General features: G+C 42.6%; 1 protein-coding gene across 1 annotated transcript in view; it reads right to left on the bottom strand.

Moving 5' to 3' along the window:
• Window positions 1-25,616, bottom strand: part of fgd6 (FYVE, RhoGEF and PH domain containing 6) — a 41,025-nt gene that overhangs the window by 14,794 nt on the left and 615 nt on the right. Inside the window, exons 2-5 of the mRNA XM_036517848.1 lie at window positions 20,335-22,675; window positions 7,139-7,274; window positions 445-512; window positions 291-321 (exon numbers count right to left, since the gene is read on the bottom strand). Of these exons, the coding sequence (XP_036373741.1) occupies window positions 291-321; window positions 445-512; window positions 7,139-7,274; window positions 20,335-22,675 (2,576 nt within the window). The remainder of the gene's footprint in view (window positions 1-290; window positions 322-444; window positions 513-7,138; window positions 7,275-20,334; window positions 22,676-25,616) is intronic.

The following is a 25,616-nucleotide window of genomic DNA, read 5'->3' on the forward strand; positions in this document are numbered from 1 at the left end:
TCTGTCCTTTGTGATAACGTCATGCAATCGATGCTTTGTGTCCTGAGACAAACACACCTTCTGTTATCAATGCCCACTCAACAGATGGGTGTGAGGTCATACTTTACCTAGCATGCATGATCTCCTTAATCTTACATGCCCAGTTAAATCCCACAGTTCGTCATTGGACTGACACATCTTTAAAGGAGCAACCTTCTGCTATGAAATTATTTTAATGAGCACTGTCGATAACACATGTTGATCACAATGTCACAGCAGGTCATTTTAAACACGAAAAGGAAAATACTTACGATATGAAGCATCTTGAGAACATCCACAAATCTGTAGAGGGAAGAGAGCAGGGTGGGGAGGGGATGCATAAATGAGAAATATGCAATAATATTGTATTTCACCTGACAGCTGAAAGATTTGAGGAGTCATCCAAAAAGAATAACAGACACTCACACTTTCTCCGAGCTCACAATCTCAGCGGCGATGTGGGCCACCTTGGTCTTCTTGACCCCCGCATCTTGCTGGCACAGAAAGAGAAATGCCCATTAATATTGACGCCTAGCTTAAACTCTGAACATTCGTTCCCAGACGAGTACGAACATCTGGGGGCAGCCGACTTACAATGTCACTGAAGCCGACCATCTTACTGTCCACGAAACACAGTCAGTAACGCAGGGGGTGTGATCTGTAGTGATCCGAGCAAGACCCCAACAGGCAGAGTGTGTGTAAGTGCGCATCGGTGTGGGTGTGTGTGTGTGTGTGTGTGGGAGTAGGGAGACAGGACAAAAGTCCCCTCGCTCTTGCTTTCTCTGCACCTCGGTATCTCTCCTTCTTTCACTCTGTCTCTCTTTCCCTCTCTCACTTAGTCTGTCTTTATGTTTGTCCCACTCTTTCATTCCCCCCCCCCCCCCCCCCCCCCCCCCAACTTTTGCTCTCCCCCCAACACACACACATACACGCCCCCTCTTAAAGCCACTGGTCTTGATGAGATGGAACATACCCTGCGTCTGTATTTGGACATCGGTGTCACTCTGACACCAGCAGGCAGGCAGACTGTGAAACCCCTTTGAAACTTATCTAGCCATTAGCCGGAGGAGCTGTGTGTGAAAACGCAAACGTCCGAATCAGTCGGACTGGACATGAGACGGACTTCGTTCTGCCAGCTCCCTAGTACAAAGTCCGTCTCACATCGGAGTGAGTCCATGTGTGAATACAGCAGGTAATTTTCCAGAGAGTGCACAGCGAGCGAGTGGGCGTGTTGACATTTCTATCATGCGACTGGCGCGAAACCAGAAGAATACAAACATCTGCTTTGTTCTGCTTGCCTGTATATTTCTTTCCACTCTTTCGTTGATGTTGCGGATACGTCTAAATACATTTTGAGTCCAATGATCGTTAAAGAGATAGTTAGCTATAGCTATACTGCCAAAACGTGTCTCTTACAATGATTACTGATTAATGTTGGTTAGTAGTTTATTATCGGGTTAGTAGCTAGCTAAGCTGTAGCTTATAGCGATAGGTATAGTGAGATAAGTGAACTGGTGACCTAACATTACATAGTGAACAACAAAAGCTTACCTTCCTGTTATAATAAATATATAATTAATAGTGGTGTAACAGACGTTGATCTGTGATCCATGCGGATCCCCCGCATAGATCATCCCCATGATCTTTTAGATGTATATTAAATAATATCTGTCTGCAGTAACCATTCTGTGCGACTACAATTAAAAAAATGTAAAGCTAACGTGTCCAATTCGGGGAAGACCATATGATTGTACGGGGAATCTGCAGGCTAGTAATTTTACCTAGAGTTAGCAGCTAGGCAGCAGTTTAGCCACATATCAACGGATCCCCAGTAGCCTAATAGTAATAGCGAAGAGTTGTGCTGTCAGTAGGGTTGCCAACTGTCCCGTAAAATACAGAATCATCCCGTAATTGGAAACTAAAAGACGTGTTCCGTATTGAACTGATACGGGACGCATTTTATTCCGTAATTTTGAGAATCAATTCAGTGCAAATCCATGGGAGAGAAATATTACAGGTTAGACTATTAAGGAGATTTGTATGAGATAGAAGGAAATCCTGCTGCTCTCCCTCAGCTTGTCTGTCATGTTATGTTCCACTATCCAAACAGAGAATGCGCTTAAGCACTGTCAGCATTGCTACGATACACCTGACAGCGCTGATTGAAATTCTTTCATAGTACCAGGTCGGTTTTATTCAAAAGTAGGGCTGGGCGATAAAACGATAACAGTAATTATCACAATATAATTTTCCTCGATAGAAATATAACAAATGTTCGATTTAATTACTTTCCATGCTTACATAGCATTCACAGAAATGAATCACGACCTGCCAATCATGTCGCAGGAATAGAAGTAGGCCTATGCACTGCGCAAGTTAGATTGCACGTTGAGAGGTACAAATTCAGGCCGGCATGTGGTATTGTTTAGACAGATTGGCTGACAGGCTTGTAGTTGGAGCGGAATAAGCAAAATAAGCGAAATGAGCCACACTGAAGAAAAAGCAGTGCCCATGACCAGCTCGAAAGATGAAGTCGACAAGAAAGATCACTCAACTTCAGTAGTTTGGAGATATTTTGGCTATTTACAATCCAACAAAAAATCAGAGCAACGTGCACTGCAAACTTTGCTGAAGGCACGTGCCATCAAAGGCAGGCAACACCATGAACCTGTTTCATCATTTGAAACAATAATCACCCATTAGAACAAGCAGAAAGGGATTCAAGAAGCTTATCAGAGTCCATCAAATGCAGTTTTCATATATATATTGTTTTTCTTAAAATAGTTGTTTTATTCTAAAGAATGAGAAAATAATATATGTTAAACTGTTGTTTTGCACAGTCCAAATAAAATTCTTGAATGATAATCTGTACAAAAATCAAAAAATACAAAACTGATCAAATTCAGGTTTGTGTCTTCACTTGTCTTAATACATGGGCCTGTAGATGCATGTCTGGAAAATGGTTGAAGCCACTGCAGTTTCCTTGATGTGATTATCTACGGTATGGATAGGACTTCTCACAACCAAGTATGTGGGCATTTTTAATGTTATATCTTTAGATACAGTAAGTCTACAACTGAAGGGTAATGCAGGTGTAAGTATTTGTTATAGGTCCACAGTAGTCGGAGCTCCTCGAATTCAGCCACTGCTATTTCTGCAGCGTACTTTTTGCGTCATGTCCTGTCTCTTGCATGCTCTACTCAGGTGCCACCCCCCGCCTAAACCAAAGCGGAATATTTCCTGTAGGTGAGAAAGCATCTGTCATGGACAATCTCCTGTTGTGTGCTACATGTGGCAATTGTGGCCAATTTCCAGACCCGATTCTCCAGACATTTGTCCGGAGTTCATGTGCGAAAACAGCTTAACCCTCATATTCTGTTCAAATTGACTTAACGTTCCAATTGTTTGGGGTCTCACAGACCCCATCATTGTTATATATAATAATTTGAAAATTACTTTTATAACTAACTTAACAATATGTTTCCCCTTTCCCACAACATCTCCTTTACTTATTTAAACCCACAAAAGCCAAAATTTACTTGCTTTTGTCCTAAAAGTAGGCTTGTGTATACAGATTGAATTTTTAAACTACCATAAAATGATAGGCATAGGCATAGAACATATGTTTCCCCAAAACACAAAAATAACAGTATATTACCATCAAAGTCTTCCTAGTAAAATGCTAAAACTATGTACAAAATACAAATGCCCTCCACAACAGGACAAGCATAGATCAAACATAGAACATGCGTTACTCCAAAAGCCAGAAATTAGACTATAACACCACCAAAACCTTCCTAGTAAAAATATAGACAAACTATATACAATAAACAAATACCCTCCACAACAGGACTATAAGATACAGACCCCTTTTTCCTCACTTCATGCAAGTTGGACAGACAGTCTGAGTGTGTTGCTGAACATAGGTATTTATGACATTTCATACACTGCACACGAGTCTTGGAGTCATTTCTTTTTGTGCAGACCTGGCACCTTCCACGTTTACCAGTTGCTATAGGAGCACTGGTGGCTTCAGGCTGATTTTGAATCTGCAGGACTGTGGATGCAGCAGGATCTGATCTGGCTAGATGCTCTCGCCTCTCTATATGAGGTTTTATCAAGTCACGACCCAGCTGCTCCAAGAATATTCTTCTCCGGTTTCCTTTGCTACTGTACCAGCTATTGTTGATTTCACTCCAAAGTACAAAAGCATTGTATGCACTGACATCAATGATGGTGTAAAAAATGACCTGAGGCCAGCAGGCAGTCTTTCATCGACAGCTATAGGTGGCAATTACTTTGTCCAGATTATCTACCCCTCCTTTGGTGTTATTATAATCCAAAACCATTTCAGGCTTCCTATCCTCTCTGTCACTCACAGATGCATCTTTATGCATTGTGCTCAGCAATAGGACATTTTTATTTTTCTTGGGGCAACAGGAGACAAGTGCAGCTGTTTCAGTGAAGGCAAACATAGATGATGCCACCTTTCTGTTCTTTGTTTCAACAAGCTCTTTTGGAAGCTCTGGTTTGTTTTTTCTTATTGTCCCCAACATTGTGATCTTTCTTTTCAGCAGCTCTTCCCCTTAAGTGTAGGAAGTAAAAAGGTTATCACAAGTCACATTATGTCCAGATAGACCATTAGTCATATCCAGTACTACCCTCATACCCTGGTTCTTTTCAGGTGTCTAATAGTAGACTATTGGAGGAACCCCCCATGAGAATTCAGCATAATGTGACAATTTTTCAACGTTCTGAGTGAGAGAGTGGGGGAGGGATAGCCACTACAAAAAAAAAAAAAAAAACCGCATGCAGGCGCATGCGCGCGGATGTGTGTGTGTGTGTGTGTGTGAGAGAGAGAGAGCGAGAGAGAGACAGACAGACAGAGAGAGAGTTGGGGGAGGGTTTTCTGGGTATATTAGAAATTCTGTGTCAATGATAGTATCATGTTTTATTATTGGGGTCTCTGAGACCCCAAACATAATTAGTGTGAGTTTCTTTATAGGAGCCGTCTGAAAGTTGTCAAGTCCAAATCATCTTCATTATTTCTTAGTAAATTAGGAAAAGTCATTGAATATCAAGGTGAACAAAATATGTTAAGTATGTTTTTTCTATAAATAAACAAGCCCTGGGGTCTCCAGGACCCCAAACATAATATGAGGGTTAAAAGACTCCTGCTACCTGCTGACGTCAAAACCAGTTTACCACTATACTCGTCAGTTTTTTTTGTACAAACACATAAATACGTACGTGTGCATACATATTTATGTGTTTGTATGTGTATGTGTCTTTGTCTGTGTGCACCTGCACAAAAGTGTGTGTGCGTGCGTGCGTGTGTGTGTGTGTGTCTATGTCTGCATGTAGATAGGGCCATATGACGAAAGACACGGCTTGGATTTGAGGTGCAGAATTAAAAAAAAAAGGACTGAGTAACACAACAAAGCCCTAACCACATGACAAAAGCAGCCCCTGCACTTCTTACTCCAAGATTCACTTCTTCCTGTGTCTCAGGTTTCTCAAATAAGGACACACCGCTGTTCGTACCCAACAGCCTGCACTCAGAGTGAAGAGACGGTGAGGTAAACACAGCAGCGGATAATGGAGCAGGTAGCCCACAGAATAGGCCCATCAGCGGCACACTAACATCTGGTTTACACTCGCCTGGCTCCAGCTGCACCTCGGCATGGCTGGGGGTGTTCTGCAGTGTTTACATCACACCCTGGTGAAGCCCCGCCCAAGAAAGGGGCGGGGTCTCTTAGTTCACTGCCTGATCTGATAGCATGACCAAACCAGGCTCAGAGGAATGTAGGTCATTTTTCTTCTATTGTTTTTGCTTTTTTCCCTAAAAGAAAAGTTGAATGAACAGTACCAGGAAGAAAATTCTTTGCATTTTTGTCACTACACTGAGAGCAACACAGGAAGAGCTGGGTATATATATGACAATATCATAATGTAATGTGTATTAAATATATTGGATAATGCCCATTTTTATTGAGCTGTGATTGTGTGAGGATGCAAAGAGTTCCTCAACTGCTGCACACATGTCAATTAAATAATCCGTTCTAAGGGTGTGCAGCTTGGCACCTAACAGGAGGAGGTCCAAGCTCCCGACATTACTGGTTAACTGTGCAGGAGCAGCATGTGCTGTTACATAGCAGGGGCACAGTCATTAAGGCATTGATGTGGCAAAGGAGTTCCCTAACGGTAATCCCTCAATCTTCCAAATGCAAGCACGTTAAGACCTGTTTCAAACAAACTTTGCGCAACATTGGTTATTTTCATTCTGGCACAGGATGAGTGACAGGGTGAGGCCACGCCCCCTCCACCCCACTGGCAGGATGATATCATGACCTGGTACACAACACCCCCCTGCTGTCAGCCAAGCATCTCATGCCTCAGAAGAGGAAACAAACACCCGGCAAGAAGACACTTCTCATATGACCTCTATGACTTTGTCAGCTGATCACAATGAGCAATCACAATCTCTCTATCAGTACAGAGTCATACATGACTTTACATGGCCAGTCACTGTGTGTAAAGGAGCTGTGTCAGGGCCAGGAAACACTCATAACATAATCTAATCTCTATTGTTGTTCCCCATTTTAAAGTATTTTGGTGTGATGACAGTGTAAGTCACTTCAGAGAAACACCATCTGTTAAATAAGGACTGTTAAATAAATATTGTAAACAGTCATAGTAAACACATCACATTTTATGATACAAACACTTGGGAAACAAAAACGTGCCCTATGTCCTTGGTAGTGCACTACCTTCAAATGAAATCAATGGGAAACGGTGCACAAGTGTGCCCTGTAGAAACCACTGCTTGGGTCACCTGGGCAGGAGTCAAGGCCAAAACCTGTCAACTGACCTTCAACCCCAGACTCCATGCTCAATGGCAGGATTGATCATAGAAACACAAAGACTAGAGCCGTTTCACCAACAATCAACATATTCCCCCACATTCACACAAGCACTGAATCATGCCCATAGATACAGACTTGCTAGATCAGACAGTGAAGCGGAAAGTGGTAATCGATTTCTGTTGAAAATACTCCATAGGAAATATCCTCCTGAATAAGCAATGGTCCAGTTGGAGTGCTGGCCATGTGTGACACACCTGCCTGTCCCCGGAAGGTTCCCTGTATCCCTTGCTGGAGGCGGAGCTGTCATCTCCGTCCTCGTCAGAGCTGCCCGCCACTTCCTCGTCCCCGGAGTGTCCATCATCCAGGCCAGCATCCTCCTCCAGCAAGGCACTGTCAGGAAAAACAGGAAGTCCCGGTCACTGCGTCCCCACGGAAACCAGCTGGAGTGATCAGTCACTCACAGTGGCACACACACACACACACACACACACACACACACACACAAACACACGTCCAAACACACACATACATGAATACGTGCACATATGCATGCCCATACAAATACAAACTCACACCCCTGCACACACACATACAAACAAACAAACACACATGCCAACACATGACCACACACACCCACATACAACCACACACTCACACACACCAACACATAAAAACACGAACTCATTCACACACACAGTCTGACACATCAGAGTTGCAAGTAATTCTCACTTCATGTAGAAAAACTAGGTTCATTCACAAAGATACTGGCCCTCATTAACCTCCATACAACTCATTAACTCATCCACAGAAATCCACACACACAATGTTTCAATCCTTCTGCACACTTGCCCTTTTCATTGCATAGGTAAAGCATACAGCAAGAAAGTTAAAACAATACTATATTGTTACAAGCCTGACAGATTTACTGGTCAGCATATTTCCTAAAGGAAAGTAAAGCGCTAGTGTAATATTTTTTCCAGGTCCTTTCAGTAGTAATAGGCTTCTCCTCGCTCATTAACAAAGCACTTTCATTCAAAGTGGAACAATGAAGGATCTCAAACGCTGACATTTTAGAAGTCAGAGGCCAGGAGGAAATCCTGTCCAAAACCCACTCACTAAAGAGCGCACCACTCCTGCCCCAGATATGCCGGGAGGGGGACGTCTGGCCGGTGTGTGACATTTTTGCAACATTGCTGTAATGTTGTGAGAATGTCCATATGGGAGAGGCTCAAGGACATCGGGCGTTAGCTGAAGGCGGGGGGGGACAGGGAGGTGAGGGGGGGGTCTGGAATGAAACACTCGAAAGCCTGCTTCAAAGCACAAAAGGGAAAGACTGGCACTGACAACACTCCGCCAAGGCAAGCCTTCCCTGCTGACAGACGCACGTTTCCTGCCTCCACCTCTGGCCTGTCCCTCTCTCTGTCCGTCGCAGCTGTGCAGCTGTTTGTTTTTGCAGAATTGCTGTCTTCAGCTTGCGGTTCAGAAACCCTTCGCCTTAAAATCCTGGGATACATGTTCCATTGCACATATATACATTCCCTCTTCCCGCTGTTTTGCCAGCTCTCCCGATCCAGGCAGGCCCGTGTGTTTGCAGCGAAGGAAAGCTTTAAATCTGCCCGTTTATACAATAAGAATCCTGTGTCATTAACATGCAAGGGCGGTAAATCCCATAATTCAACAATCTCGGGGCCTGCAGTGCTTCTGATGGCTCGGGATTTTTGGTTGAAAGGGATGATGTGTCTAAGGAGTTAATGCAGGAACTGAGGCAGGTGAACCCAACTGTGACTGCAGGTTCTGGTCCAGCTTACCAGGAATTGCTAGGGGATAATTACTCTGGGTTTCCTTGGGATAACTACTGTCTCTAGATTTTGCATAGACAAAGGAGGCAGTGTGAGAAATGGGACATTGACCTTTTTAATTGCTGCAACACAATTCCAGTGTCAACATTAATCACTTCATTCAGCAGCTTCACAATATGCTCCCATATCAGGTATTAATTGCTGCCCAGTGACATCCTATCATTGAATACTTCTAGTGACCAAACAGCAACTGCTCATCAGAATCCTAATACAAGCGTTTACCATTTATGGTGAGAAAACAACCTCTACTGGAGTTTCAACTAAATAGGATAGTGAATCGTCATAGAATCACCATTTTACCTGCTTAATGTCAACAGAAGGCATATCTGAGTTCTTAGTGCAAGCACACACACATTATTCAAAGCTTCTAAATAAAACGTGTACTCCCAGCTCTAGTTATTGTTCCAGATTTTACATAGGACTATCCTGTGCTGCAACCACATGATTATTATAACATGACTATAACATCATTGATCACCTGGTGCATCCAAAGGTCTATGTTACAAAGAGTATCAATAGAGTAACCATGTGATGCAGCATTTTTCATAATCCAAACCCCCCTGTGACTCAGTGACATGTATTCTCCTGATTATTAGCACTGATAGGTGCACCCACTGCTTTCCTTTGATAACCTGGACCCTTCCTGTAGTGGTTTCTCAAAAAAGCAGCAGAGGACGGTGCATTCGTAATTCACAGAGAATTAGGCCGCATGTCGGGGGAAGCTATCAACTCGACCACCAATGTCAGGAAGCTCCCAGAAAAACCTAAACCTCTACCAAACCTTCAAACCCAATCCTCAAAATATTATTTTTTAACCAATCAACAGCCTGGACTCCATACTGGCCCCTCTTGTAATCCTCATATGGAACCTGTAGCACAGTCTTCCTTTCAGCCTCTTTTCACTCTTTTCCCATTAGCCTAAATCATTCTCACACATCCCATAATACACACATATTCAGTGGTTAACCAGCAGGGATTTATCCCACAGGCCTATGCGTGGTTAAAATAGTTGTAGGCTTCCTTTTACGCAAATGTTGCCTCATTTTTTGCTTTGGACCTCCTGCTTTGTCCAAATGAAAAGCCCCTCAATGTGACTGCCCCAGATGCAAGTAGAATCTGACAAGAGCTTTTCAGCCACTGCCTTGACCCAGCTGTGGAGGCCATTTGACACTAACAGCCTAAATTCAGAGTAACAAAACCTTTACACATTTGAGCCTCAAATGGAGGGAAGTTCTGTGTACCACAGAACAGCTACTGAAGCCGATTCTGATTTCAAGAGGACACACGGAGACCTGTTCAGAGGCAAGCTCCATGCTATGCTTTAAAAAAGGTTTCAGGCTTGTTGGACTGACACAGGTAGCAACATGTACGTAACAACTGTCTGTATCAATTCATCACAGCATGCCATGGCTGATATTATCCTTATTCCTCGAAAAATACACAGCGCTGCATAAACAGAAAACCCACGCAGAACTGACTACAAGACACAGGGGCAAACCTGTGGCCAACACCTGGGCGGATCAGTAGGGTTTGGCCATCAGCCAGCTCACATGCAGCAAGGGCATTTTGGCAAGGGTAGGAAGAGCCAGGGCTTCACCTCCATGTTCAAGCCTCAGACCTTAGACAGAGGCTCAAACCTAAACTGGTAATGAATGTTCCCTGAGGCGGTGAAACTCCGAAACAAATGGGACAGATGGACTAGACTGTGAGTTCACTAAGCAGCATTTAAGCAGCAGTGGTAATGAGAAGGTATGGTAGTGAACCTGGCCAAATATGGCTAGATCACATTTGCTCAGCAGAAACTCTTATCCAGTACAACTTAAGTAGTCTCCCATTTTTTGACAATTTCCATTTATACATCTGGATATTCACTGAGGTGATTTAGCTTCTGTACCTTGCCCAAGAGTACAACGGCAGTGGGATACCTAGGATTTTGAATGAAAACCTTTGGAACCCTGGAACCCTTCAAGTTCTTTGAGTGCTGCTTCTTACCACTACACCACACTGCTATCCAGTTGAATGCCCTTGACTCAGGACTTGGGAAACGGTCAGGACATGTGGCTCTGATTCTGGGCCAGGAGTATTGAGTAACAGCGAGAGTGCTTTATCCATGTCTAGAGGGCTGCAGGTTCAAGCCTTTTTCGTGACACAGATGTTTTATGAGCCATGTTCTTATCCCTTAAAACTCCAGACAAAACATGCTACTGCTATAAGCAGCCAAAGTCTAAAGATGTTATCCACTGGAATGAACAGAAGTGCAAACAGTGTTGAGATAAAGTTTCAGACACACAACGAAACAGGCCTTTTCACTGGCCAAAATGTCAGCTCATTGTCTTGCAACTCCCAGCCAATCGGTTCGTGTTGCAAACCGACGGGTTCATGTCAGGGCCGGCGTTCACACGGAGCAGGGAAAATGGAGCAGCGGGGTGTCACAAAACTGCCACCTTCCACAGCCATGAAAGAAAATGACTGAAGCCAAACAAGATGCAGGCCGCTAAACATAACCACACCAACCACTTAAGACAGCTCTTCAGCTGCAGTTATTCAGAGAAGCCCTTTCATCTGACGTGTTCAGGATGAGGGTACATAGGAGGTTTTTGTTGTCCCCATTTGGACCTGCACAGCCCTCCACAAAAGCTGCTTGCTAAAAGCTCGAGGAACAGGGACAGCTCATGCATATTCTTTCTCTTAGCCTCCTCAGGGGGGGTCTGAATCCTCTCACTTTTCCACTGGAATGTCTACACCACGTGATATGCTTGCACTGTACACATTGCAAAAGCTGAACAATGAATAAAAACAAGAAATGGACACCAAAATAGAATACATATACTACTTTGAAGAAAAAAAAAATACCACTGAAAAGAAACACATAAATAATAACAGAGTTTTATAAATACATAAATAATGTATGCTGACCTCAGGGGTCACCGTCCCACTGGCTCTGACGATAGGGCATACATATTAAACACCTCACCCATGTGCCCAATGATACACTTACCCACAAATAAACAACATTTCCTGTGGATAATTATCTTGATATATACTTTATCTTGTGCACGGCATGTCACAGTTCAATTTCAAGTTAATCAGCCTTTTTGTTGTTAACTGATATTATCAGCCATGTGTCACATAGTGGCTATTTTAAAAGGAGAGAAACACTGGCCTTTAAGCAGCCTAAAAAGACAATGTATTACAATAACTGCAGGCAGATCATTTGGTAAGAATTCATACTTTCTGTTATTATTGTTATGTAATGTACTTGAAATGCACAAGCTGCATTGTTGGGCCTTTCAAGTTTTCAGTCAGGGCACTGACTGTATGCATCATGACAACTACATACATTATGGTTCTAGAACTTAATGTGCAAACAGCAAAATTAATTAGTGTGATTGCAATGCGAAGCAACTATTGTTATCTGATTGTTTTCTTCTTCTTCTTCTTCTTCTTCCACCACCAAATTTTGTCCTGCTTCTCCTCCCACAGTTTTCGAGATATCGACCCCAAACAAACTGTAACCCCCCGATCGGTGTGCTTGTATACAGCTAAGCCATACCTGCACTCGTTCTCCAGTTTTTGTCATTTTTTAGTAACCACCTAACCACGCCCTAGCAACCACCTAGCAACATCCTAGCGATCGTCTTATATACGTTAGCACGGTTTCGCTGCCGGGTCGCAATCACACTCAGCATTTTCTTCAGGAAATGCACTTTTTTAGTTTTGATTATTGTTATTATTTAATTATAGCCTGTATGTCTAAGTGACTTTTTTCTAATTCTATCACATGAAAGGTGCATTATTACAGAGTACCACTACAAAACATGTAGACACTGTAAAATGTACCATAAGCTTACATTTCACTTTACGTTCTAACTAACAACATATACAGCTGTTAACGAATGGAACTGCACGTCTATTTGAATAATACAGAGAAATTAACTAAGTGTTACAGTGCCTTGAAACGTGTCACGGTTCATCAATTAAGGGAAAGGAAGGAAATTGCAGTTGTCACATAAACAGCTGTATGTGAAGCTTGTGAATCACACCTGGATGTGAATTAGAGCAATCAGACAGAGACCACTCTTCAGGCAGTCCATTATGGCCTCAAGGATACCAGCAATCCCTATACCCTCTCTGATCACTCTGTGGATGACTATCAGTAACACAGCATGGAATGGCAAATATATATGAGATGTGTTTTTCCTGCCATAACACATGTGTTCCTGCCATTCATCACTTCCAAATGAACTTGATGTGAAAGTGGTCTGACACACCCCATAACACCAACACTACACTACATATGAAAGGACAAGCTGGCAAATAGGTTTGTTTACACATTTTTTGTGGCAGCAGAAGAGGTCTCTTGTTGTCACAAGCAGCTTTACATTGTTCCCAGGCCTGAGACCCTCTGAGAGCATGCCTAAGGCAACAGTGGCAAGGAAAAACTCCCTAATTAACAGGAAGAAACCTTGAGCAGAACCTGGCTCGGAGGGGGAGTCCATCTGCTACTTGCCAACAGTGGGCAGATAGAATTAGGGAGTTGTACAATGTACTTTAAGACATTTGAGTTTGATAGACAGCAGTAATTAACAACAGAGTAATTATAAACCAGCTCAGCTGGATCAGCTGAACACAGAGTACCCAGCCCATGATTTAGTGAAAGCAATGACCAGACCAGAGACTCTACGATCAATGTCAGTACCGTGCCGTGTCCCTCAACTAAAGGATATGAAATAAAGATAAGTTTTTAGCCTAGACTTAAAGGCGGAGAGAGAGTCTGCTGCCCAAACTTCAGTGGGTTAACTGTTCCACAAAAGAGGGGCTTGGTATGAAAAGGCTCTACCACCTATAGTACTCTTACCCACTCTTGAAACAATGAGAAGTCCCGCGCTTTGGAAACATAGAGTTCGTTTTGGAGTATGTGGGCGAAGAAGGTCTTTAAGGTAGGGAGGGGCAAGCCCATTTAAAGCTTTAAATGTAAGGAGAAGTATTTTGAAATCAATGCGGTATTTGATAGGTAGCCAATGGAGAGAGGTTAATACTGGGGTGATGTGCTCAAAGCGCTTTGTTCTGGTTAGAATACGAGCAGCTGCATTTTGAACCAACTGAAGGGGCTTTAAGGAGGCATATGCACATCCTGACAAGAGGGCATTACAGTAGTCCAATCTGGATGTAACAAAAGCGTGGATTAGTTTTTCAGTGTTGTGTATTGATAGAATTTTCCTGATTTTGGCAATTTTCCTCAGAGGAAAGAAAGCAGTCCTGGAGGTGTTTTTTATATGTGTGTCAAATGAGAGCTCAGGATCAATCATGACACCAAGGTTTTTGATGGTTGCACTTGAGGCCAGTGAGACACCATCAAGATTTAATTTAATATTGGTGAGTTTGCTCCTGATAGACTTTGGGCTGATAACCAATATTTCTGTTTTGTCCGAATTTAGAAAGAGGAAATTATGGGCCATCCATGTCTTTATGTCTTTGAGGCAGGCTTCCATGATTGTTATTTCCAAGGAGACATTAGGTTTGGCCGATATGTATAATTGGGTATCATCTGCATAGCAGTGGAAATTAATGCCATGTTTACGAATGATATTTCCAAGAGGGACAATGTATAACGAAAAGAGCAAAGGTCCAAGCACGGATCCTTGTGGTATTCCATGTCTTACTTTGCAGAGTTTGGAAGACTTATTTTTAATGAAGACAAAGTGATGTCGCTCTGAAAGATAAGACCTGAACCAGAAAAGAGCCTTTCCACTTATGCCAATTAGGTTCTCAAGTCGGTCTAATAGAATAAGATGATCGATGGTATCGAAGGCTGCCCTTAGGTCCAGGAGCACAAGTAGGGAGATACAGCCATTGTCAGAGGAAAGAAGTAGGTCATTAATTACTTTTAGGAGAGCGGTTTCTGTGCTGTTATGTGGTCTAAACCCAGACTGAAAGACTTCCAGAATATTATTGAACTGTAAAAAGGAGCAAAGTTGCTTTGTTACAACTTTTTCTCAGATTTTTGAAAAGAATGGGAGATTTGAGATGGTCTTGTAGTTCAACAGGTCATTCGGGTCTAGAGTGGGCTTCTTCAAAATAGGCTTGATGACTGCTAACTTGAAGGACTGAGGTACATGTCCAAACGTAAGGGAGGCATTGATGAGATTTAATAACAAAGTGCCAATTTCAGGTAGCAGCTGTTTTAAGAATCTTGTTGGAATGGGGTGTAGTACGCAGGTAGCATATATATATATATATATATATATATATATATATATATATATATTATGGCTGGACCCGAATATTCAACTATTCAGATATTCGTTCGTTCGGTTGGTTTTCAATTTTGGTATTCAGATATTCTTTTTTTTTTTGCTAAATGTAGGCTATCAATAAAGGCAAACTGCAAATTTTACTTTATTATTTAATAATAATATTTTCTATATTTTATATTTGCACTGTTAAAATGTGGAAATATATACCACCTCATCTTGGGCGCCTGACATCCCTCTCACTCACAGCAGTGAACGTCACAGTGATGGGAAAGTAGCCTGCGATCGCCGATCTCGGATTATTATGAGCATTTATGAAGATCTATAATTTATCCATGATGAGAAAAATTGTCACAAGCTGTTATTATGCAACAAAAACTGCATAGATAGGACCTCGTTCAACCAAACCCCTGGGGATTACAAACATGCATAAAACACACCAAACCTTTTGGAAAATGTTTTTTGTCACTAACAAATAACAATACAAATAACAATACTGTAGGATAACAGATTAATGCCTTTAATTAAACCAAAAGACACATGTTGCAGCACTATGCAGTCCATCTCAGCTGAGAACAAAACAAAACAGTATAAAGACAAGGTATTTCATGTTTTACCTTATCAACTTCATTGTTTTTTGAAGATATACGTTTATTCAGAAATTTATGCCTGCAACACGTTCCAAAAAAGTTGAGACGGGGCAATTTAGGACTAATAAAGATGTGACAAGTTGAAATAACAAGGTGATGTGAAACAGGTGATCTTAAATAGATGAGGCAATCATGTGATATAGTATATAAGGAGCCTCCAAGAAAGGCCTAGTCCTTCAAGAGCAAGGATGGGTCGCTGCTTGCCAATTTGCCAACTGAAGCGTCAACGAATAATCCAGCACTTTGAGAACAATGTTCTCCAAAGACAAATTGGTAGGATTTTGGGCATTTCACCCTCTACAGTGCACAATACAATTAAAAGATTCAAGAAATCTGGTCAAAGTGCGTAAAGGGCAAGGCTGAAAACCACTTCTGAATGCGCGTGATCCCATACATCACCATCTTAAAAATTGTCATGTGTCTGTAATGGATATCATGACATCGGCTCACGAATACTTCGGTAAACCTTTGTCAGTCAACACCACTTGCCGCTGCATCTACAGATGCAAGTTAAGGCTTTACTATGCAAAGTAGAAGCCATACATCAACACTGTTCAGAAGCACCGCCGACTTCTCTGGGCTCGGTCTCATCTGAGATGGACAGTAGCACAGTGGAAGCATGTTTTGTGGTAGTTTTTGAACAAAACAGCCGTTGTGTTCTCCAGGCCAAAGAGGAAAAGGACCATCCAAGCTGTTATCAGCTCCAGGTCCAAAAGCCAGCATCTGTCATGGTATGGGGATGTGTCAGTGCCCATGGCATGGGTAACTTGCACATCTGTGAGGGCACCATTAATGCAAAAAGATATATACAAATTTTGGAGCAACATATGCTGCCATCCAGATGTCGTCTTCTCCAGGGACGCCCCTGCATTTTCCAGCAGGACAACGCCAAACCACATTCTGCCTGGATTACAAGTGCATGGCTGCGTAAGCAGAGAGTGCGGGTGCTAGACTGGCCTGCCTGCAGTCATGACCTGTCTCCGATACAGCAACGAAGGCCCTGTACAATTGCGCAGCTGAAGACCTGCATAATGGAATAATGGGGGAAAATCCCGCTTGCTGAACTTAACCAGCTGGTGTGTTCAGTGCCCAAACGCGTAATAAGTGTTATTAAAAGAAATGGTGATGTTACACAGTGGTAAACACTCAACTGTCCCAACTTTTTTGGATCGTTTTGCAGTCATCAGATTTGAAATGAGTGTATATTTTTAAAAAACAATTAAATTTACAAGGTAAAACATCAAATAATGTGTTGTTGTAGTGTTTTCAATATAGTACAGGGTGAACAGAATTTACAAGAATTTCAGTCTCAACTTGCTACTTAGAACAGGTTAGAATTTTGACCGCATTTGCTGGTCCTGGATAGCTTCTGGAATCCATGGTTTACTCTATGATTCTACTTTCTCTTTAGGGTTGCTTTAATTTTTAGGGTTAGGGCTTTTTTGTCATTTCAATTCATTTAAAGCTCGAATTCCATTATGTTGTGTGTCTGTGTTCTGTTGAATGAAATCTGTGTTCATTGGTAACTGTGAGTGAGGTCAAGCTGCTCAGAGAAATATCCATGGCTCCCCTAAGAAAAAAAGCGCAGTGAGCCGCTCACTCTGAAAGAAATGAAGTGTTCAGCCGTTGATGTAAGGGCTGGTGTCTGTCATGTGTTCTGAGAGTCTGTGGCGAAGTGGAGCAGAGGCAGACTGCTGGAGAGCGGGGTGCCCTCCCTCACACTAAAACCACGACAGAGTGGTTTGGCACACTCGCATGCAGGGAGGACCAGAGAGGGAGAGAGGGACAGAGAGAAAAAGAGAGAGGGTGAGAAAAAGGGAGAGAAAGAGAGAGACAAAAAGGGAGAGTCAACCCCCTGAGCAGTTTACAAGGGGAGGGTTTCTCTTCCCATTTCAAATTCATCAGCTCTGGGTTATTGAAACATTTCCTGCCGTGGCCACTGAAAATAACCCTCAGGAAAAAGGTCCGGCTGAAAGTGCAATGAATGGCCCTTTCATCAGCCCACTCTCCTCAGCCCGATTCCTCACCACCATCGCACCGCTGCAGCCGAGCACAGGGTTTGGGCCCAAACGCAGCAGGACCGGCCCAAGATTCGAGAACATTCCCGAGGCAGCCTGAGCCTCTGCAATCACAGTTTGTCCATTAACTTTGCTTAGTAAATCTGTGTTGCAAATATGAAACACTAAAAAAAAGGACTAGAGCTTTCCTGGATAAATGGTCAAATTCTGTACAATTCCAGAGTGCCAGTTACAGTTTAGTCCTGGGTTATGCACATGCAGCATTACTTCATGTCTCAATAGTAAAAATTCGTAGCCGCTTGCTGTAGATAATACTGTATTCTTTCTAGAGTGCTACATATACATAATCAGGTTTTTGAAGGCTAAAGGGACCACATGTGAAATCCTGAAATTGCACACCACATTCATTCATTGGTTGGAGGTATTAAGCATGTACCAGGAATTAAGTGTAATCTCTTGTGTACAGTACACTGTTACACTACACTGTTATGTAAGGCTGCCCCCGACCAAAGATTTTCCTAGTCGACTAATAGTCGCACGTTTATGACCTTAATTTAATTATTTAAATGTATATTTTTGGGACATCAGAAAATGGTTTGAGTTCCAGGGCTGAGGAAGAATGTTATAAGTAACATTGTTAACACTGTGCTACGTTACAGAGAAATACAAAACCGTAATAATGAGCCTTTAGAATATAAATTTTACAAGCGCACGCACAAAGCCAGCCACCTGTTAATGACAATGCTAACGGCAAAAGCGTAATGATTCTGAATGTGTCGGAACAACTAGCAAGGAGACTGAACATTTTGTTAATTATTTCAACACAGTATAACATAATACAACTTATGAACTTGTAACACCAACACAACAACTTATAAAACAAATGATAGATAAACATGAAACAGAACACGAAGTTAAACATGCAGTAAGCGAGGTAATTTAGCTTCCCCAGTCCCCACGAACACTTGGATAAGCCTAATAGCGCATATGACAATAGCTATATTTATTTAGATGCATAGATGCATATAGCCTTAACTTTGCAATTCGTTAATGTTAATTAGGCCATTAATTGTTTAGCATAATGGAATAACCATTTCGCGCGTACAGTCACACCGGTGTGATCAGCCGTTTAGCACATATGCTAAAACCGGTGCGATTAGAACACTATATTGGAAAAATTTTAGCTTTGAGGAAACAGTGATTTAACGTAAAAAATATAGCAAATGCTAACTGAAAACTATGAGAAGCTTAATAACGAATGAAACCATAACGCAGCGCGCGAAAAGGGATAATAACGTTAGGCTACTTAGGGGAGAGCCGGGACAAAAATAACACTTTTCAGATAAACGTCATTTTAAAAGATAACGTTACAGACAGACACTAATTTTTGTCGTGATCAACAACTCACGTGTGTGTTCTATCAATACCAGTTGATATGTTGTACAAATGTGGAATGACTTTGGTATAATAATGTAATAAGTATAGTTGTTATTGTAGAGGGACGAAAGAAACAACTGTTACAATCGTCCCGACAATGGCTCCTAACAGTTAAACCTGACTTGCTTCTAAACTGAGAAACTCTGACATGGCAAACTTCAGGATGTATTAAAGTATTAATTATTCTGTCAAACGATTATGACTATGACACATGAAACAATAGACACAACAGACACAATAGTCATTCAAAAAAAAAAAAAAAAAAAAAAAAAAAAAATACCGCTTGAGTGAATTTACTTTCCTTGATCAAAAACCGCTTCTCGGGTATAACTCCACGAAAGAATGATGTATCCACGCGATTTTTCGGAGTTCTGGTAAGCGTGTTCTTGGTCGACTATTAGGAGGCAGCCCTACTGTTATGTGACACTAGTTCTGGGTTTAATGCATAATTGCTCATTGACTTGCTGAAGTGGATTTTTAACTCCAGTTTCATCGTGATCTTGGTATGATTAATTTACCTGTATTTAGTAAGAACTTGTGGTAACTTCAGCTGGAAATCCCTGTCTCATTACACAAACCTGAAACCATGGAGATGCAGGAGCAGACATCAGCCAGACATCTGCTTTTATCTTCTTTTACCCAGAGACAACAACACAACCTAACATTCTTTGTACTTCAAGAGAACTGGTGAAGAAATTAACACAACATGGTCAAAAAACACTCAAAAGAAAACAAGAAAAAACCCTAAGTAACATGCTTTCCATTTCCACAGCTGCCATTAACTCCTTACAATGCACTGAGTTAAGTACTGTTCTAAGAAATGCCTCCCACGCTCTCATTAGTTTACAGTAAGCACTCCCAAACTTCCCTCCTCTCTCCTCCCTCATTCTCTGTCTCCATCCTTCCCCCGCACCTGCCCTGGGAAACTGAAATTCATTCCTTCATCTTCGCACTCCCCACATGCAGTGTGAATGTCATCATGACAACAGGCTGAGAAACCCCAGGCGCCAGTTTCAGTCAGATTAGTGCCCTCTCTGAGAGGTGTACTGCAAATACACACGCCTCTTCAAACCTTGTCATACATCTAAAATGAGCTCCTACACCTGTGCACCAAGCATACATTACTATTGGCTGAAAGAGTTGCTTGTTAATAGGCTATGGCCACAGACAGACACTTAGTCACATGCAATGGGCTAATGAAAATGAAAACGATTTATAATAAAGGCCATTACCTCTTGTGTACCCCTCGCTGCTGTTCACAGGGGATGTATTTCCCATGAGCCTCATAAGGCTGCTGCTCCTCGTAGACACCCCCATCCCCGTCCTCCACGCTGGAGGAGTTCTGCCAGCCCAGATAGGCTGAATGGTGGGGCATCACCCCTGTGGCATTTAGGAAAGGCAGATTCATGTACTCTGGTATTTCCTCATAGAGTGGAACATTCTCATATTCTGCAGTAGATTCCACTCCTGTAAAGACCTCCCCCCCATCTGCGCTCTGATCGGAGCCAATCAGTGGTGATGGTACACCTTTATCAGGTGGGGTGCTGACGGGAAACTTATTCTGCCTGTTGGGTACTGGTCCCTGTTGGTTTTGGACAGCAGCACTGTTCGGATCCGCTCTGGTCCAATGCCCATCTAGATATGGTTCTGGTTCCACGGAGGTGCAGTCCAGAGATTGGCTGCCTTTGGCCAGCAGCCTGGGTAGCATTTTCATGGAGAGCTTGAGCTCCAGAAGCTTCCGGAAGGAGTTCCTCTTCTGGCCATCCGCCTGCTCCAAGTCGACTGTGGAAAGGGATTTAGCCCTCTGCTTTCCTGGCTTCGACCCAGGTGGTTTGCTGTGGGTATCACCGGTACTGCCATGTCTAGATGCTTGCTTTCCACAGAATGGCACAATAGCGCGAGGAAACCTCCATGATGGTTTTTCCACCGGGGTTGCTGGGAGCTCCTTCATTGACTCATTGTTCTCATTCAAGGTATTGCCATCGTCCTCTGCAGGCTGACATTCCTCCACCTGAGCCAACAGTAGGTCCCTCTTGCAACCTCTATTCTCCTCAGAAAGCTCCTTCTTCAGGAGCCCTGAAACTGGCAAGCTGTGCCTCTGTGGCTTTTTTGGGGCCACCTTCGGTGACCTCTCCTCTGATGAGGCTGCTTTGGCAGCCACAGTGAGCTGAGGGTTGCAGCTGAGCTTGATCCGTTTGGGCAGACTTCTTGTGACAGGGTAACGGGCAAAGTTGCCATAGCCTCCCTCCTCATCCTCCTCTTCCACTAAAGAGTTTTCCATTTCAGAAATAGCACGCATATCAAATCTGATCTCTTCACTCTTCACCTCCTGTGGAAGCTTGTCAGTAGTTGTGACAGGTGTCCGGCCAAGGTCAGGTATTAGAGATGTCTGCCGTGGAGGAGGCATTGGTGGTCTTAACTCATCTTCAGCATCCTCTAGATTCTGGGAGGATGGGAAAACTTCCTGGTCAGTCGCAGAGTTCCTAGAGTATGAGACACTCTGTGTGTGGACAAACACTTTGGAAGAGAGAAACAGACTGCTCTTCACAAGTGATAACCTCCCAGTCTCTTCCTCAGCTGTTTCAGAGGCTTCCTCTCGCGTCACTTCCTCCACGCCATCCTGCCTCACAAGAACTGCTTTCTTAGACTTCCGTGGGGTGGGAATTGGGAGGGGCTTCCTGGGAGCAGCAGGTACCTGGCCCTCATAATCTAATCCCCCAGATTTTCTGCACTCTCTGCTACTTTCTGTGGAGCTGGTACAGCTGCTAGTAACTCCAGGGTCGTCCAGAGGTTGATCGATACTGGCCAGAGAGATGTTACCATTTGCCTCATCACTCTGTGATCTTTCCGGAAGTGACTGCTTCCTGCCAGAGCTTTCAATATCTCCAACTGGGTTCAAGTTCTGACCCAGCATCTCTGCCTTGCCATTCTGCAAAGAGGGGTTCTCTTGTGGTCTGTGATTTAGGTGGTACTTATTAGTAGACATGGCCTGGGCCCAAACATCTTTGAGCTTTTGCTCCAGAAAGTTGCAGTTGATCACCTGACCCTTCTCACTCCCCATTTCATTAGAGTCACTTCCTGCTTTAGTTTGAATTGTTGGAACAGGAGAGATTTGCAACCTGGACCCCTCTGTCCTGCTGTTCTGACACGTTTCCAGACATTCCCCCAGTGGCTCGAGCACAATTTCAGTCGTTTTACAGTTCCTTGTGTGCTCACACTGTGGACAGCTGTCCTGGCTGCAGGTACAGGTTGATATGATGTAATTGCTGTCTGATTTGCTGAGCTCTGTGCACATTCCATTTCTAGAGTTGAGCAGGCCCAGATTTTCCAAGCTACTACTCCTCTCCTGTGTATACATTTGGGGTGCACTGTTAAGAGTGACAGATGTGGATTCAGGAGCAGAGGTGGATTTCGGAAGGCAAGGCTTGGGGGCAACAACTGGTTTGGCCTTTTTCAGTGCTGTCAGAGAATGGTGGGAAAGGATGATGTCTGGTTTTGGGGCGACTGGCGGAGGCAATGCCTTCTGAGGCTGACCAAGCTTTGGTTTTGGGGCCACCGGTGGCTTCTTCACACCTGTATTGACAGAAAGATAAATGTCATAAAAAAGAACAGGTGTGCTGTGCTTCAATAAAAAAAGCAGCTACAACATGAGCCATGCACACTGACATACAGAAAAAAAATACTCTATTTTTACACAGATCATATCATACAAGTGCCCGTTAGACAGCTTTCTTTAGCTTACTGTCCACATCACTTACCAATGTCTACCAATTTATGAACAATGCATAATGAATAAATGGTACTGACCACTGATGAACAATGTTACTCAGTTTCACTAAAAACCTTGGAGCTTTCTCACGATATATCACGTGGCGATGGCATGATTATTCTCCAGTGCCTTGCAACTGAATCTTCTGCAATGTTCAAACAAGCAAATGAATCCAATGGCAGAGAGCAGGGAAAACTCTACTGCACAGTTACTGAGACAACAACCAGATTTAAATAATGAGGCCATTGCTTACAGAGGAGGATGTGGCTCAATAATAGACTCCACCAATAGGACCCACAAGAATGGACATAGAAAAGGACCCAAAGGAACAGGGATCTGTATCCTTTTCAAGGACTCAAGGATTTGTATCCTTGAGAAAATCCAGACACATTGTTTTTTCAGTTAGCTTTTTTATATTCAGTTTACACACAGGGTTTAATAGCAGCCAGGTCTAATGGACATAAAGTAAACAATCAGAAGTCTAGACTATGCCTGACAAAACTGGAAAGTACTTGAATGGCAGACATGTAATGCACACTTACACTGCCAGAGTTTTATGGTGCAAGTTTTAAAACAAGTTTGGAAAAACACCTTCCCAAGAACACGTTGACATAAGTACATATAAAAAAAAGAATAAAGGCAAGAAGAGATCATAGGCACAGAACAGACACACTTGAGCCACCTCTATGGGGACAGCACACTTTCTTTGCATGAATCCTGAAAATGGATGACATTCCTGTTGTGTCCCATTTGCTTCACCCTTATTTTCTAAGAAACATTAAAAGAACATGGTGTCTTACAGAGGAATTGATTCGTATAGTTCTTATTGAACAGATGATATTGCACTGATTTTAAGGGCACTTGCATTTAATGTTATTATGACAGCTATCTCAAAACATATTTTGAAATGGACAAGACATAAAATCAGAGCATTCCATTTCATTGCATATAATCAGAGCACTCTACATCACAGCAGGGAATCAGAGCACTCTGCATTACTCTACACGGGCAGCATGAGTAGCATAGGGGTTAAGGAGCAGGACTCATGACCGAAAGGTTGTTGGATTGATTCCCCACCGGTGCACTGCTGTTGTATTTAACCCACAATTGCCTCAGCATCTATCCAACTGCAAATGGATAACACTGTAAAAAAGTGTAACCTATGTAAGATGTTCTGGATAAGAGTGTCTGCTAAATGCCAATAATGTAATAATGTAACATCATTGCAGAGAATACAAACACTACTTCACAGCTGAGAAATAGAATTCTGTAAAAGCTGGCATTTCTCATTCTTTACTGTGAATCACATTACCACTGATGTCCGAATAGGAGTTAAACTGAATTGCATTCCTGATGTGGGTTAATTATACAGGCAACAAAAGACCAGACACTAACTTGTGTAGACTCAGTGGAGGAGCCCTCCCTATGTGAATGCTGCAAGAAGAGTGGGTCCAAGTTAACACTAAATATAATTAAAATAACACTACGCTCGTGTAGAGCTGTTCTGGTCAGCGGAAATGTGTTCAACTAAAACCCATTGATGCGTTGATGGGATGCATCAAAGTCTCGTTGACTCTGCAGCAACAATGTGTGTATGTGTACGCATACGTAGGCACGCGGTCCTGTCAACGAGCTAATGAACTCTCAAGCAACAAGTATTGGAGCATTAAGACGAACATTGTGTAACGTTCCTGCATTATAGTTAAATGATTATTCAACGCAAAGCTGTAAGACCGAAGGCAAACTTCACAAGGACAGTACAATGTTTTCTGACACATTCTCCTGGTTGTTATTACTTTTCCACCCAACGTAAAACAGTTTTACTGCAGTCTAAAAGTAGTGCTGAAAGGTGGTCTGAGACGGTCTCTTCCATTCTTTGAAATATTTGCAAATCAAATAAAGCAAATTCAGGCCGGGAAAAGTTTCTGCATTTTAAAGCAGACAGACAAATTCTTCCGGAATAAAATGCTGGACAAAATTACATTCTTCCTGTCATTTAGTACCTCCAGCTTTATACCTGACGACAATTGGACTGCATGTAGTTTTACGCCCCCGTATGTCTCCTGCCAACAATTCATTCGCTGCACTCGAAAAAGAAAGCAAGCGGTGACCGGTGTCTTAATTTTAGCCGTATCGAAGCACAAAGGAATAGCTGGAAGCCACATTTTCTGCCCTACTAGATTTCTATCGGCGCCACTGGCATACCTCGGGGCCACCACGAGTGTGGTCATTGAGTGAATGTTCAAGTAAATTTTGCCAGCCATTTATCTCATACTAGTTTTGAATAGTTACATAGCCGTCACGGTTAAGACTTACCACACATTAAGTCGAGGCCACCAGCTACCATTCGAAGCAATGCGGACTAAAGCTTTCTTTGTTTTTGATAACTTCATAAACAAATATGCCCTGAAAAAATGTAAATTACCATTAATGTGAATTAACTCACTACCCATTTCAAACCATCTTCATTAATTAAATTAGTCAGGGACACACCACAAATTCTCACTTCGTTTTGCTGGCTTCTTGGTTAATAATTATGCGAATTACTACGAATCGGTGAACGTACTAGCAAATAAAGTACACTGACATTAATCAGAGTATACGGTAAAATAACGATCTTACTGTAGTATCACGTCAAGAAAGCAAAACAATTACATCTGTCTGAACATGTGTCGGACATCCAATGCCTTTGAGCGATTCCCATGCAAGTTCGCCTTTGTTCAGAATTCCACAACTCAATGCAGC

Source organism: Megalops cyprinoides, chromosome 23 (genome assembly GCF_013368585.1).
Source record: "Megalops cyprinoides isolate fMegCyp1 chromosome 23, fMegCyp1.pri, whole genome shotgun sequence".
Taxonomy (NCBI): Eukaryota; Metazoa; Chordata; class Actinopteri; order Elopiformes; family Megalopidae; genus Megalops; species Megalops cyprinoides.